Here is a 13,572-nt window from a genome sequence, read left to right as displayed (position 1 = left end):
TTTCCTTGTAACCGATACCGGCACATAATCACCCACATTTTGAGGACTGTCTCGTGTATTTGAGACTCTTGAAATAATCCAGACTCCAACCAATGCCTCAGGGTCCCACATTCTTCTCAGTCTGGGTTCGGCCCCATTACAGTTGACCTTTGTTGTTCCCCACCTCGACATTTCGATCTGGAAGCTCTACCATGAGGGGGCGTATGCCAGAACTCAAAGCTGCTGGCTAGAATTCTCTAGTCATACCCAGGAGCAAGCACAGTCGTGTCCGGAGCACTTTTAATTCGTACATTGCCTTTAAATACTGCGCATCAAGAAATCCAGTGCAAGAGAAAGAGAAAGCATGATTTGACTTGCAAAATGTGACACTGTGGGCAAGCCAAGAAGAATTTCTAAGTCAGGAGCAATGTTCAGTGGGAAACTTGATCCCAATAGAGGCTAACCTTCAGGTCTTAAAATTAGTCATTCCCAATACATGCTTCCCAATACCTTCCTCTTTTGATTGCTTAGGTGGAGGTATTTCTGGAGAAGGATCTGGTTAAGCTGACTCATTGCTATTTATAAGTCAAAGCCAAAGATATTCTTCTCTTCGGAATGTTAAATTGACACTAGCTATTCCACATTGTTTCAAATGCAGAAGTGGGCTCCTGGCAGCATCCAAAGGGGCCTTTGTGGGTTGGTAGGGTCCAGGTGACCTCTCTTCTGTTTCGTTCTCTGCAAGAGCCTGAGGCAGGGTGCTCCTACTCCTCATTCCTGGTATATCCATTTCATAGGACCAGAGGAGGCTTACTGAAACCGCACAATCACACACCTGCATAGAAAAAAAATTGATACTCTACTATATAAAATAGGTGTACTGCATCCTTCTTGCCTGAAGGTCTTGCCTCCTAAAATCAGCAGACTGGCATTTGGCCTGCTGACTCAGCCATCTGAGCAGGGACTAGTTGCCTAGCAGCCGAGAGCATGAACAAAATGCGTAGATTCATATTTCTTCAACACCTACTATGTCCCAGGTCAAGCACTAATAAGTCAGCGTACATGCTTTGCCTTCCCAGACTTCATAGACCTCGCTTCGCCTGAACTTTCTCCTACTCCCTGAGAGCTCCCAACAAAGCAAGGCCACCTTTGTGTCCCCATGTGATCTTCTGACGCCACACACCTTTGCGATATCTCGGAACTGTTTTCATTGTTCCTCTGTCCCATGAAGGCTCCCTAAGAGCTGAAAGACTGTTTCCTCAAGCCAATTTCCCTGACCAGCTGCTGACCATTATCTGTACCATCATCCCCTGCACCTGTGACCGCTAAGGGAGCAGCTCTAAAATGGCAGGCCTTCAAGAACGGGGAAAGGGGTCAGAGTTACAGGATCTTTCCCCAGTACCATCCCATGCAAAGCTTGTTTCTACCCCTTAACTAGATAGCTACATTTTTAGTGCCAGGAACTGAACCCAGGGCCTTGCACACATCTGGCAAGCACTCTACCACCGAGCTATATTCCTAGTACTTTTCGGATTTGTGTTTGGGGCAAGATCTTGCTAGTTTGCCTCGTCTGTGCTTGAACTGTCTCTGTGTTCCTAGGCAGGCCTTTGAACTTGTGACAGTTCTTCCCTGGCCACCCAAGCAGATGGAAGCAGGGGCAAGATTAGTCTGCAAACTTGAGCGTGTCGCTTCTACACACCTCCCAGTTGTTAGGTAGGAGTGTTGCTGCCTCCTATCTCGCCGTGAGTTTCATTTAGGGAACACATGCAGAATTCCTAGTTTCATGCCTGGAACACAATAGACATTTTTAAACACGTACCAGCTATTATCATTATCATTTAGGTTGGAAAAGAGTCCGAGGGTCCTTGTGGGCTAGTAGACCACAGCTTGATATTTAGGGGCAGGGACCTGGCACATCTGCAGGGCATATGACTTTGCTATAGGCAGCTTTACCACTTTCGGAAGAACTCCCATTTTGTGGCTTAGGCAGAAAAGGGCTTTATACTGCAACTGTTTTAAATGTATTATTTGTAAATGAACAGGTAAAAATTACACGTATTTATCATGCGCAGCATGACATTTAAAATATGTATACACTGCGGAATGATTAATTTGAGCTAATTAACATATGCAGTACCTCACAGATTTATCATTGGGACAGCTTTTTTAAATGAAGCTTCCCTTGTTGTTTTGGTTCTGGTTTTTTGGCCTTACTCCAAAGCAATAGGTGCTTATTAAAAAATGAGGGCATCGAGCAAGGTGATGCATGGTGGTGCGCACTGTTACTCTCAACTCTTTAGGGAGCTCCACCTACTTGCGAGGCTCACCTGAGTCTGAGGATTCCCAGATAAGCGCTGGCAATACAGCAAGTTATCGCAAGAGCAAGAGATGGATAAACAAATAAGTCTGGAATGAACTAGATATGCTAATGCCCATCTGGAGTCTCGGCATTTGGGGTGTGGAGGAAGTAGGAGCATCAAGAGTTCAAGACTAGCCTCGCCTACATGGCGAGTTCATGGAGCTTAAAGGGAACCTGGGGTAGATGAGACCCTGCCTACAAAAAAAAAAATGAGGAAATAAGTCAACATAAAAGAAGAAATTATGCACTCAGAATCTCATTCGAGTCAGCCAATCTAAGGACCTTACAGTAAAGCTTGCAGGACAATTTTCAATGGATGTCACCTAAGTCTTTAGTGACAAACTTTTTACAAGCTTAGTACTGCATGACAAAGGCCATAGAAAACCACCTTGCTGACCGCTAAGCTGTCTTCTTCTCTTAGCAGTCGCAAACAAAATGAAGACAAATATCCTTGCACAGAAAGAAGTACACACATCTATAGACACAACCCTAATTGTTCCCTTAGGATACATTTTTTTTTCCCAGAAATTCAATTTTCTCAGCTAATTTGGGGCAGTTTTGGTTGTTGCTGTTATTGGTTGTTTTACTATTGCTTGAGACACAGAGCTAAGTAAAACTGACACATTTTAAGATTTATTTTTAAATGCTGAAGTCCAAATACAAGTTGCAAAAAGGAGACAGGTCAGCGAATGGCTTTGCTCATTGTGAAACTGTGACAGGATTTTCTGAGCCCAGACTAGGCAGCTCTGCAGTCAGCTTGTTACCATTAGCTCCTGACTTGTCTTTCGGGGTAGTTGTACGACCTTGGGCCCATATGTAACCTTGCCGAACAGTAATTTCTTCGCATGAGCCCCCTCTGCTTGGGTCTTGCTTCTCTCTCCTGTCTCCAGTCTCTCAGTACTCCATTTCCTCACCACTCAGAGGAGCCCGCCTGATCTACACACCACAGGCTTACCCTTTGTCTCTGGACCATCTTCGCCTCTGCCCCCTCAGCCCCCAACGCCCCAGCACACGCCTAAATAATTAGCACTGGTCGTTTAGGGCTCAGGTCAGAAAGAGTTTCCTTTGAAGGCCCATGGTGCCAGGGGAAGAAGCCTATTATGGGAGATGTCTTCCGGCACTGTGGTGCCTGGAACTAGTAAGGACTCTTAGGTTCTTGTTTAAATAAGAACTTATTGTGTGAAATAAGTGGGACCTCCAGGAACATGGGTAGGTGTGGAAACCGTTATCTCCTAGCTTCAAAGGCAGCTGACAGGAACTTTGTGAAGTCCTGAGCACGGGGTTCTGGAGGACCTTTGTCTGTCCCTAAATCTGCGGAAAGGTGACTTTCATCATCACAAAAGGAATCTCAGAGGACAAAGGGCTGCTTGTTTAAGACAGCTAAGCCCTACGATTAGCCATGAGGCGCCAAGCCTAAATGCTTCCAGGGCCGGGGGTCAGCTCACTCTAGACAAAATCCATTTTCTGGCCCCACACCTTGGGACCAGAAGACAGGGAGGAAGTTGGGGAGAAAGGAAAAGCAGGAATAAAGAAAAGTGGACAGCAAAAAAGACTCTGGTGGTGTTGGGGGCAGGGGCAATATCTGGAGGTTCACATAGCTGCTGTTTTCACAGCCTGCTGTTCTCTCCCAATGCCTGTCACCTTCCAGTTTAGCCTAGTGTTGTGGCCTTCAGCAGATCTTATCAGGAGGGTTTTGTCCTAGTGCCTTGTGACTCTGCTTGTGACCTGCCTCCTGGGGTACAGAGGAACTCTAAAGGCCAAGCCTCTTAGTGGGAGAAATGTGCCAACCAAATCGTTTCCAGCTCTGTGAGTCACGGTGCTGTTGAGTGACAGCAAGTATCACAAAGGCTAGCACTGCTCTCTGGCACTTGGCTGGCCGGCTTCAGGCCCTTCGAGGAAATAGCTGGGCCTCTCCTGTTACCCCAGTTAGTTCTGCCCCCAGGGCCATTCCCCTTTGACCCCAAGACATTGGATCCCCTTTAGTGACTTTGAAAATCTGCTTTCTCTGGGCCATAGTTGTCAGCTTCGTTGTCTTCATGCACAAGTTAAACCTAAATTCTTAAGACTCAGACATGTTTGTGTTCCTGACAGTCCAGACAAACACAGAACTGCTGTCCCTGGAGAAGAGAGAAACTTAATGGACTCTTGCTTGTTAGTAACAGAGTGCCTGGCCAAGAGTGGGAAGCCTCAGCTAGGCTTCCTCAGCACCAGGATGGCAGGAACAGCAGTCAGGGGGCCCTGTGTTGTGATGAAAGGCGAGAGGCCGACAAGGCCTCAGCCAGCTGAAACTCTTTCCTGAGATTCCCGCAAGTGCAGACTGGATGAAACATCCAACCATCACCCACCTGATTCCAAACCAGTTCTGAGGTCCTCTCCCCACAAAGCTCCCTTCAGATCTTCTTGGGACTGGTTCCTTCCTCCTTTCTGCTGTGGAGAGTGAGGAGGCTGGGGAGGGGCCAGCTGCAGGCCAGGCCTGTCCTCTGGACTCTGGCAGGAAAGCATCCTGGCAGCCAGGTGACAGTAGATGAAGGGCCCCCAGTTGGGTGGGGGTGGGGATGGGGATGAGCAGTACCCAAACCACATTTGGCTTACTGGCTCCTTGACAGACAGAACACAAGCGTTTTCTTTCTTTTTCAGTTCAATTTATTTTCCAAATCAACAACCCTTAGGCTGCGAGGGACAGAGAAAACTCAGTTCAAACAAAAGCGTTCTCTGGGCAGCACTGGTCCCCTGTAATGAGAAATAAATCCCTGGCAAAGACACTGCTAATATTGGCTAGGCTGGGCTTTATGATTCCCGGCTGATTTTCCATGACCTGACCTTCCAAGTTCCTTCCTTTGGCCTTCTTTCCACAAGTGGGCGAGGAAGTGAGCTGCTCCAGTTCATCTGTTTTTTTATCTGCAAACCCTTGATTTTGGGGATCCAATATGGGGAGGTCTGCATGGATCTACAGAACAGATTCCAAATTCCTGAAAACTCAGGCAGCTTCATTGCTCACAATGTAATTTCAGAGAAAGCCTAAATGCAGAGCAGTCAAGAGTCTGAAGCTCGAGACTCTATGACTTGAGTCCTGGTTCACCTACTAAGCAACAGTGGGGTCTTGGGAAACTCAGTCTCTATGTGTCCATTTCCACACCTGTACAAATGGACAAGAACCTATTATTTCTGACCTCACCAGCTTGGGCTGCTGTTGCTGGAACATGAGTCTCAGGATGTCCGTTCAACGTTTAAATCTGGATGAGCCAGTGAAATGGCTCAGGGGGTAAAAACACTTGCCACCAAGCCCGATGACCCGAGTTCAGTCTCCGGGACTCATATGGGGGAAAGAGAGAACTGACCCCCTCAAGTTATCATCTGACCATGTATCACAGGTGTCACGGCACATGTGCATCCGCACGCATACAACACACACAAAAGTAATAAGGAAAAGTGTAAGAATAAATTACTCTCAGAGTCTCATCCATGGGCCTCAGTGTAGACTTACTGGCTTTGCTTTATTACATATGCTAATTTGTAACAACTCTGTGGAGTGGGTACTAATAACTTTCTTTTTTAGAGACGAGACAAATCTTGAGTCACAGAGAAGTTACAGAAGCACACTAATTAATGACACTTGTTTGTTTGATTTGTGTGGATTATGCAAGATGGAGCATGCAAAACGTACCTAGACCATACCATTGATCAACACTATCTATGGCAATTATTCAGCAATATTGTTGCTATTATTGACTGGGTTAGCATTACTATGAGTTGTGACCATGGAGTAATTTACAATGTGGTTTGGCTGTTTCCATCTACTTCCTCCAAGGAAACCCTGAGTTATTTTAGGTAATAGTAGACAGTTATTATTGACCCTCGTACGATAAATGACCAAAATCCCAATGGAAGGGCCGGATAAATTAACCACTCCCTGAAAGCCCCAGAGAAGTGAAGAGCTAGGAGAACATGGCTTTCCCAATGGAGGTGATTGACAAGCTCAAGGATTCTGCAAAGAAATTGAAGCCCAGGAGAAGAAGACTGTTGTGTCGCTTTGGAAAGGGTGGAAATGACAGTTCTGCTTTCCAGAGTGCATTCCCACCAGCATTCCCACAGGGCAGGGAACCCTGAGTGCTCTTCGAGCAGAGGAGGGAGGGGGACTTGATCGGAGGAGGGGGAGGGAAATGGGAAGCGGTGGCGGGGAGGAGGCAGAAATTCTTAATAAATAAATAAATTAAAACAAATAAAAAAATAAAAAAAAAGAAATGACAGTTCTGTGAGCAAGGAGTGGGAGGTAAACAAACCTGGGGTTCCTGCCCTGTGCCAGGAACCTTCCATTTATTTTTTCCACTGGTCTCCCAAGCTAGGTGGTATGACTGTTAGCATCTGACAGCTAGGAACACAGGTTCAGGCAGGAGGTGTGGCCTTCCTGATGTCCCACTCAAAACTATAAGAGCTGACACTAGAATTAAGGCTGAACCAACTCCAGATACATTTCATTCTATAATTTCATCCTTAAATCCAAATGGAAAATTATGATTGTCCCCCTCAGTGCAGTCTGCTCGCTATGTTTTCAGTCTCTGTGGCCAAACGGCCAGAAACATGAAGATTACTAGCATTCCTTCTGACTTGATCGCTCCTCAGTTTCCTTCCATCTCCAAACGGGAGTCATAAAATGATTCTAGAAATTCTGCCTCCTTTAGGATCTCTTGTGTCTGGCCTGTTTCTTGTCTGTAATCACCGCTGGCTAAATTCACACTTTATAGGAGAGAGGGAAAGAGGTTTGGGGAACCGGCTACCTTGCTCAGTTCCTTTGACTGGTTACAGAAACCCAATCAGTACACTAGCTGATTTAACTACATACTACGCCATAGCTTTCTTCAGTTTACATGTGCATGGAAATAAGCACAACTGTGAATTCTGAAGACATCATCAAAGCACAGAACACTCATACTATTTAGACAAAGAACCAAAAAGCTCTGACTTAATTGGTATCTGGACTACGGTAGTAAATTCTAGGGCCATCCGCACAGAGACAGATGGCAGACGGAAGCAGTTGCTATTGGAAGATAAGGGTTAAATCAAAGAGCTTGTTTACTTAAGGGCTCTGCAACCTAAACAAGTCTCTTGTGACCAAGGCCATTTCCCAGCTTTGGTATGTGAAGGCCGTCCCTCCAGAGAGAATCATTAGGAATCTGTTGAAAACAGAGGCCAAAAGGCCCTTCCCGAAGTTACACGTCCTCAGAAGATTTCAGCTTGAAATAATCAATAGTCCAGCCTGGCTTATTTTGAGATTAGATGGTGTTAATTCCTTCAGCCCCAATCTGGCTACAATACTGATGTTCAGGCACACATTTGTTAGAAAGTGCTTTGAACCTGTAAAATTGGAGCCACTGACTTTGCTATCATCCAGATTCTACCTGCTCTCTCAAGGACCTAGCACACATCTTTGACTAAATATCAGTTGGGCAACTAAACAGATAAGTTAATAAACCAAGCTTATTTTAATTTCCTCACTTTTTGACATCGATAGCCTCCCCAATTCTCCATCACCTTCAGAAGATAGATTGGACTTCGTCACAGGTAGACCGTAGTGCCTGAACAATGGAATCTGTATTGAACCTTGGTTTTTCAGTCAATCCCTGTCTTCCTTGAAATCCAGCCATCCAAATGACCTTTTCCTTTTGTGAAAAGACCACGTTCTGGTCTCGTTTGCACGTGCATCTTCACATTGTCTTTTGCAGAAGTCACCCTCGCCCCTTCATTCTAGCTTTCGCCTCTTACTCTCTCGGGGCCCTCCTACTCAACAGCCTAAAGAGCTGCTCTTTGGGGGAAATTTCCTAATGCTTTTAAGTCTTGTTTTTGACAGTTGTGATTCAGCTGAGATTCAGATAAGCTCCTCAAGGCCCCACAGCTTGTAAACGCAGATTCCAATTTATCCTGGTTTATCAGACTCCAGATAAACATTATCACATTTGCGTTACCCCCTCACAACTCGAGATCAAAGAGGAGACGTGACTGGCATAAGATGGCAGGTTTTGTAGCCTGAAATCCAGGTGCATTTTATTATACCAGAGCAATCCCTGTCTCTGGCGTTGGAAAACCCTAGCTTTGTGATGTGGGACAAGTTATCCGATTCACTGCTGACCAAATTACAAAAGTTCCCTCATCACTACAAATTGGAAAAAAAAAACAACTTTGGACAAGTACCTATAAAGTAAATTCCACTACTGATTAAAAAATAATCACTGGGCAATGCTTTGCTTTTCCATTTGCCTTAGATAATGCTCGGTCTAGACACTGCCTATCCTTTGTCTTTGTTAGCAAATGAGAGCCCATGACCTTTGTTGTGAGCTCCTGAGGGGATCAGAGGAGCTGATTGACTGTTCTCCTACTGGGTAATCACCGGATGGTCAGCAAGATCACCTAGCAATCAGACAAAGGTCAAAGCAGAGATACTTCAACCTCTTGCTTGGACTTTAGCATCTAGAAACTATCAAGTGAAATGTGGTTTTGAAAAGTCCAGAAACAACAGCTTTGGTGGAGACAAGAACAGAGCAGAGGAAGGGAGTGTGTAGACGTCAGGCCAGTTGTGGTGATGGGATAACTGTTTCAGAAAACTCTCCATCTAAATGGAAATGGAGCAAACAGCTCGAGTTATAAGAAAGTTGTGCTGCTGTGGTGTGTATATGTGGAGGAATAAGGGATCTGTAGTCAATATCAAACCTAAGCTCTACTCTAATAGCCCAGAAAAGTTTAGCGTTAGCCATATCACTTCTTTCTTCTTTCTTTCTACTCCCTTTGTTGAAGGAGCAAAACTGAATTTGCACTAAAACTTGTAATCACTTTTTGAACCATCTGATAGGACTCTATAGCTCCTCTTGGCAACTCAGTCTCAGCATCCAAAAAGCCACCCTTGATCTTCTAAGCATGCTAACAGCGGTCCTAAGGTTGATGCCTGAATTTGACAATGATAAATTTTAAAAAATATATATGGGGACTTGAAAACCAAGATGAGATTCTCGCTCCATGGTCCTCCTAGGATCATACTTCAGCAGGCACCTTCTGGCAGTGCTGAAGCTGTCTGCCTTGCCCTAAACACACTTCAAAAGTCGCAGTGGAAAAGGCTGACGATGATTTTCAGACGCTTCATCTGTAAGATCAGCACACATTGCCTTAGAGCAAAGAAACGCCAGGCAAACAGGATGTCTCCAGAGCCAGATGCTCTTCTGAATAATCTAACTAAAGGGCTTATCAAGTCAAAACCAGACTAGGACAAATGTACACTAATCACATTGACAACTCAACAAGAGGAGAAGGAATCACCCAGGCCAAGCTACTGCCCAGCTAGCACGGCTTAGGCTAGCGTACGCCCTTGCTTAAAAGAACTTTACCTACCCCTGTGATAGTCAGTTACACACAGAATAAGGCCTGGACTTATGAGATCCTCAGTGGTAATTTTTAACTAAACAGCTACATTAATGAATGAGTAATTAATAAGTGTCACTAGTAGGGCTTTGGTTGGCTACAGATGCCTTACCAAACTGTTAAATATGAGAGCTGCATATTCAATTGCTCAGACCTGACTTTTAACATCATTTGGCCTTCTCAGTGTTTAATCGGAAGACCCAAGTATACATAATCCCAGTCTAAATGGTGACCTTGGCATTGAGGATTTGTAATCAGTCTTTGATTTCAGCTCTTGTGGAGTCTTAGCAAATGAGGCTTCTCATTCTACAGGCCTGAGACAGATCTTGAATATTGAGAACATCATAAAGATTATGCCACTGGAGTAGAGATTAATGGTTCTGAATTTTTATTCAGAGAGTACTCTTGGATAACATTATTTATTCTATCTGATAGTGTGTGCTTTTTAGATCTACCCTGCTTTATGTGCTATACAATTGGCACGGATGCCTAACTGGCCACTATTTTAGCTTGCATAAGAAATTACTTTCTTGAACCTTATCTTTAAAGGACAGTCTTCCCTGGGAAAGACCCAAACTTCTTCTGACTTCAGTCTGCTATCAGAAACCCTATCACATGGCTTTTCTGGGCTATGAATAAGATCTCCTCATTATAACCCCATGCATTGCTTGAATCTGTCTGAAATATGAGAGCTGATATAAGAGAACTTTCTTCAAGTTGTTTTTTTGTTTGCTCTTTTAAGCTGGGGTTTCACGTAGCTGGTGCTGGCCTCAAACTGAACATGTAACTGATGATAAGCCGTAATCCCAGCACTTTGGAGGAGATAGAGTCATGCCATTTCTGTTGCTTTTAGGCATCAAAATTAGTGAGCAAATTTTCAGTACAGTGCCCCTGACGTCTAGTGACCATCTTGCTGCATACATCCTCTTTCATGGGTAAAGAAAGAAGGACCTGCTAATGGCTTACAAAAGCCACAAATGTTCACTGTATGCTAAATTATATATCCTTTGGGGACAATACAAAATGATGGTCGTGAGCCATGTTTCAGGCCTAGCCAACTACTGACAGATGCGTTTTCTGCGTGCAGTTGCAAAAGGAAGAGTGGGGGGAGGTTCTGGATTCAAAACCCCCACTCTGTACGCACACACTATGTTGTGATGGTAATATAAGGTATCCAGTGGTCCTGCATCCCCTGAGCCTGCTCTCACCACCACCACCACCAGCACCACCATCATCACTATGGATATTGTTGGTAAGGAGACACTGTCGTGTTGATGGCCAGATGCTAAGCTCTTTTCCCTCCCCACAAAGCTGCTTATAGTACTGCATCCTGTGCTGTTCCCACTCAGGAAGGCACATGATTGCTACGCGTGGTGCAGCCTTGCACTGAGGAAAAGGGATAGGACGCTTTGACACCCGAATTGCTGGGTATCAAATCTCTTCCATTATCTTCCTAAGGAACACAATGTGTTGCAGCTGGAAAGAGACACTCTGACTTGAAGCCAAATCAGGCTGCCTTCCAGCTGCTGGAACTGGCTCCTAGGGAGGTGAAGTCTATGCAGCTTCAGTGCTGTGCTCCCCACTCTTCATATAATTGGATCTGAATTAGAACTGCACATTCATAAAACTCTTCTGTCACTTTTTGTCAAAGATTTCTCTTTCAGATGCCTAAAGTATCTATTAAAAATTTAGCCTCCAGCGGTATCTTTTGAATATAGCTCAGTAATTTGGGTTCTGGAGCACGGCACCAGTCCGCCACCAGCTTGCAAATGGACAAATTACTCAAAAGACATTTTCCACCCCTCAAATATACTTCCAAGAAAGAATAGGAAATGCCCCATAACGCTAATGGAATCCATTTGCTACAAAACAAATCATTCGGGTCCGTGGAACTAGAAATGCCTTTTGCGCATAAAACTGGAAGGAAGAGACAGCAAAATAGCAGCTAAAACCAGAAAGTCATCACCAACGAAACACATGATTCAAGGCAAAATGAAATTCTCATTGAAAAGATGGGCTACCACGCATCACGCTGAGCCTAGAGTAGCTGTCACTTTATGTGTGAAAGGGGGGAAAATGCATGCAACATTTCTGTATGAATTTCATGGAAAATGGACTGTTTGTTCCTTGTTAGTAGCTTATGTAAATATCACAGGAAACAGCATATGCCTTCAAATAAAAAGAAAAGTAGAACGTTTCAAAATGCTCATACATAAATCCTGACATCAAATTGCACAGATGTGAGGATGTTGGAGCTTGAGCATTAGATGATGTGCTTAATACATTTGTTCTTTCTTGAAGAGATGAGGTATAATTGTGTGCAATCATCCTGTAGCTAGGAATTATATTAAGAACTCTGAACTCTAAGTACCAAATCAAACTAAATCATCTCTTTTCCTATTTTTCTTCTTCATTCGTGGCGTTGTTTCCTGAAGCTCTCATTAGAACTGTAACTCTACTCCCCGTAACCCGTAGGTTTTCCTCCAAAAAGGAAGGCAGCCTTCCCCTCTCCTTTCCCTCAGAATCTACCTCAGACTACAGATAAATAATTCCAATGAACAATAATGCCTTATTGGGTAGAACTGAGTCGTTGCTGCCTTTTCACAAATACTTAGCGTATTTTTCAAATCTGTTTTCAATGTCCCTTGAGAAAAGAGAGCATGTTCTAGAAGAAAGGTTAATGGGAAAACATGAGCCAAATCGTGACATTAAATACAGACTTCTTTTCCAAATCTAAAAACCACAGTCCTCCTCCATTCGGTTCTAAAGCAGGCATAACATCCTTGGCTAATGAGCTATCCACAAATGACCATTATTGAATGAATAATAAAGGAATCATAGCGACGTGATTTCCACTTACATCAACCACAAAAATCTTCTGGGAATCATCCAAAAACTGCACTTTTAGATGGAGCATCCTTAGCGAGGCGGTTGGGCTGCGAGCAGATTCCGAATGCCGTGGGTGCTGTGACAGGAAGGGGGCTTGCTCCAGGAATCTCACTCTCAGCTGGATGCTGAGCACTCGGGTCCCCCCACCCCCAGCCAGGCATCCCTACTTTCAGCGGGGCCCACTTCTATTTGCTCGAAGTAAAGCACACCCAAGGGCGTTTGCGCTGCTGAGTGCTGGGGATCAATAGCATCCGGGCAGCTTCTGCTTTGGTCCACATGAAATCCAACTGGACTTTAAACGCATCACCTCTCTGCAAAGAAAAAGAAAACAGCGAGGAAATGGTTGTGGTTCTCTTTCCTTCCAAAAAGAGCGATTTGGAAACGCTTGGTGAAACTTGGAGAAGCTGAGACTAGCCATTCTCAGAAGCAGAAAGATTAGAATTAGTCTCATTTTATGTTAGAGATGCCATAGCTGAGCTTAGAAGCCATGTGAGCTACACTTTACACTTTAAAAAGACATATTCTCTTGATTCTTTTGAATTCCCCTGATTTACAAACAAAAACTGCTATCTTTATCCTTAGATAACCTTTATCCATATATGACACATGTATACTTTTCAATTGTCTTGAACATCCATAACTTAGAAATGAGAACCATACAGCCAAGAACATACAGAAAGCTCCATTTCTAACCCTGCCTGCTCCGTTCTCTGTCACATATCCCTATCAACAATCAATTCGAGCCGTCTCCTTTCCTGCAGTTGGTTTACATTCAGAGTCTCTACAAATCCCATGCGTTCCTCCTATGTAGACCACGGGCTATTATTATGCTGTTCACTCCTTGCCTTTCTTACCTCCTAGTCCGCAGATCTCCATCAGCGGTGCCTACAGAGCTTCCTCCTCTCTTCACACAGGGGCGTTTTGGCTTGTGGAGACAAATCACC

General features: G+C 44.4%; 1 protein-coding gene across 1 annotated transcript in view; it reads right to left on the bottom strand.

Annotated features, from left to right (window-relative positions):
* Positions 1–12,713, bottom strand: part of Frmd7 (FERM domain containing 7) — a 42,274-nt gene extending 29,561 nt beyond the window's left edge. Inside the window, exon 1 of the mRNA XM_041642937.1 lies at positions 12,600–12,713. Within this exon, the coding sequence (XP_041498871.1) occupies positions 12,600–12,656 (57 nt within the window). The 5' untranslated portion in view covers positions 12,657–12,713. The remainder of the gene's footprint in view (positions 1–12,599) is intronic.
* Positions 12,714–13,572: the final 859 nt, after the last annotated feature.

Source organism: Microtus oregoni, unplaced genomic scaffold (genome assembly GCF_018167655.1).
Source record: "Microtus oregoni isolate MIOR12 unplaced genomic scaffold, Mior012 000080F_ref0000499, whole genome shotgun sequence".
In the NCBI taxonomy this organism is placed as follows: Eukaryota; Metazoa; Chordata; class Mammalia; order Rodentia; family Cricetidae; genus Microtus; species Microtus oregoni.
This window is presented reverse-complemented; position numbering and strand designations above follow the sequence as displayed.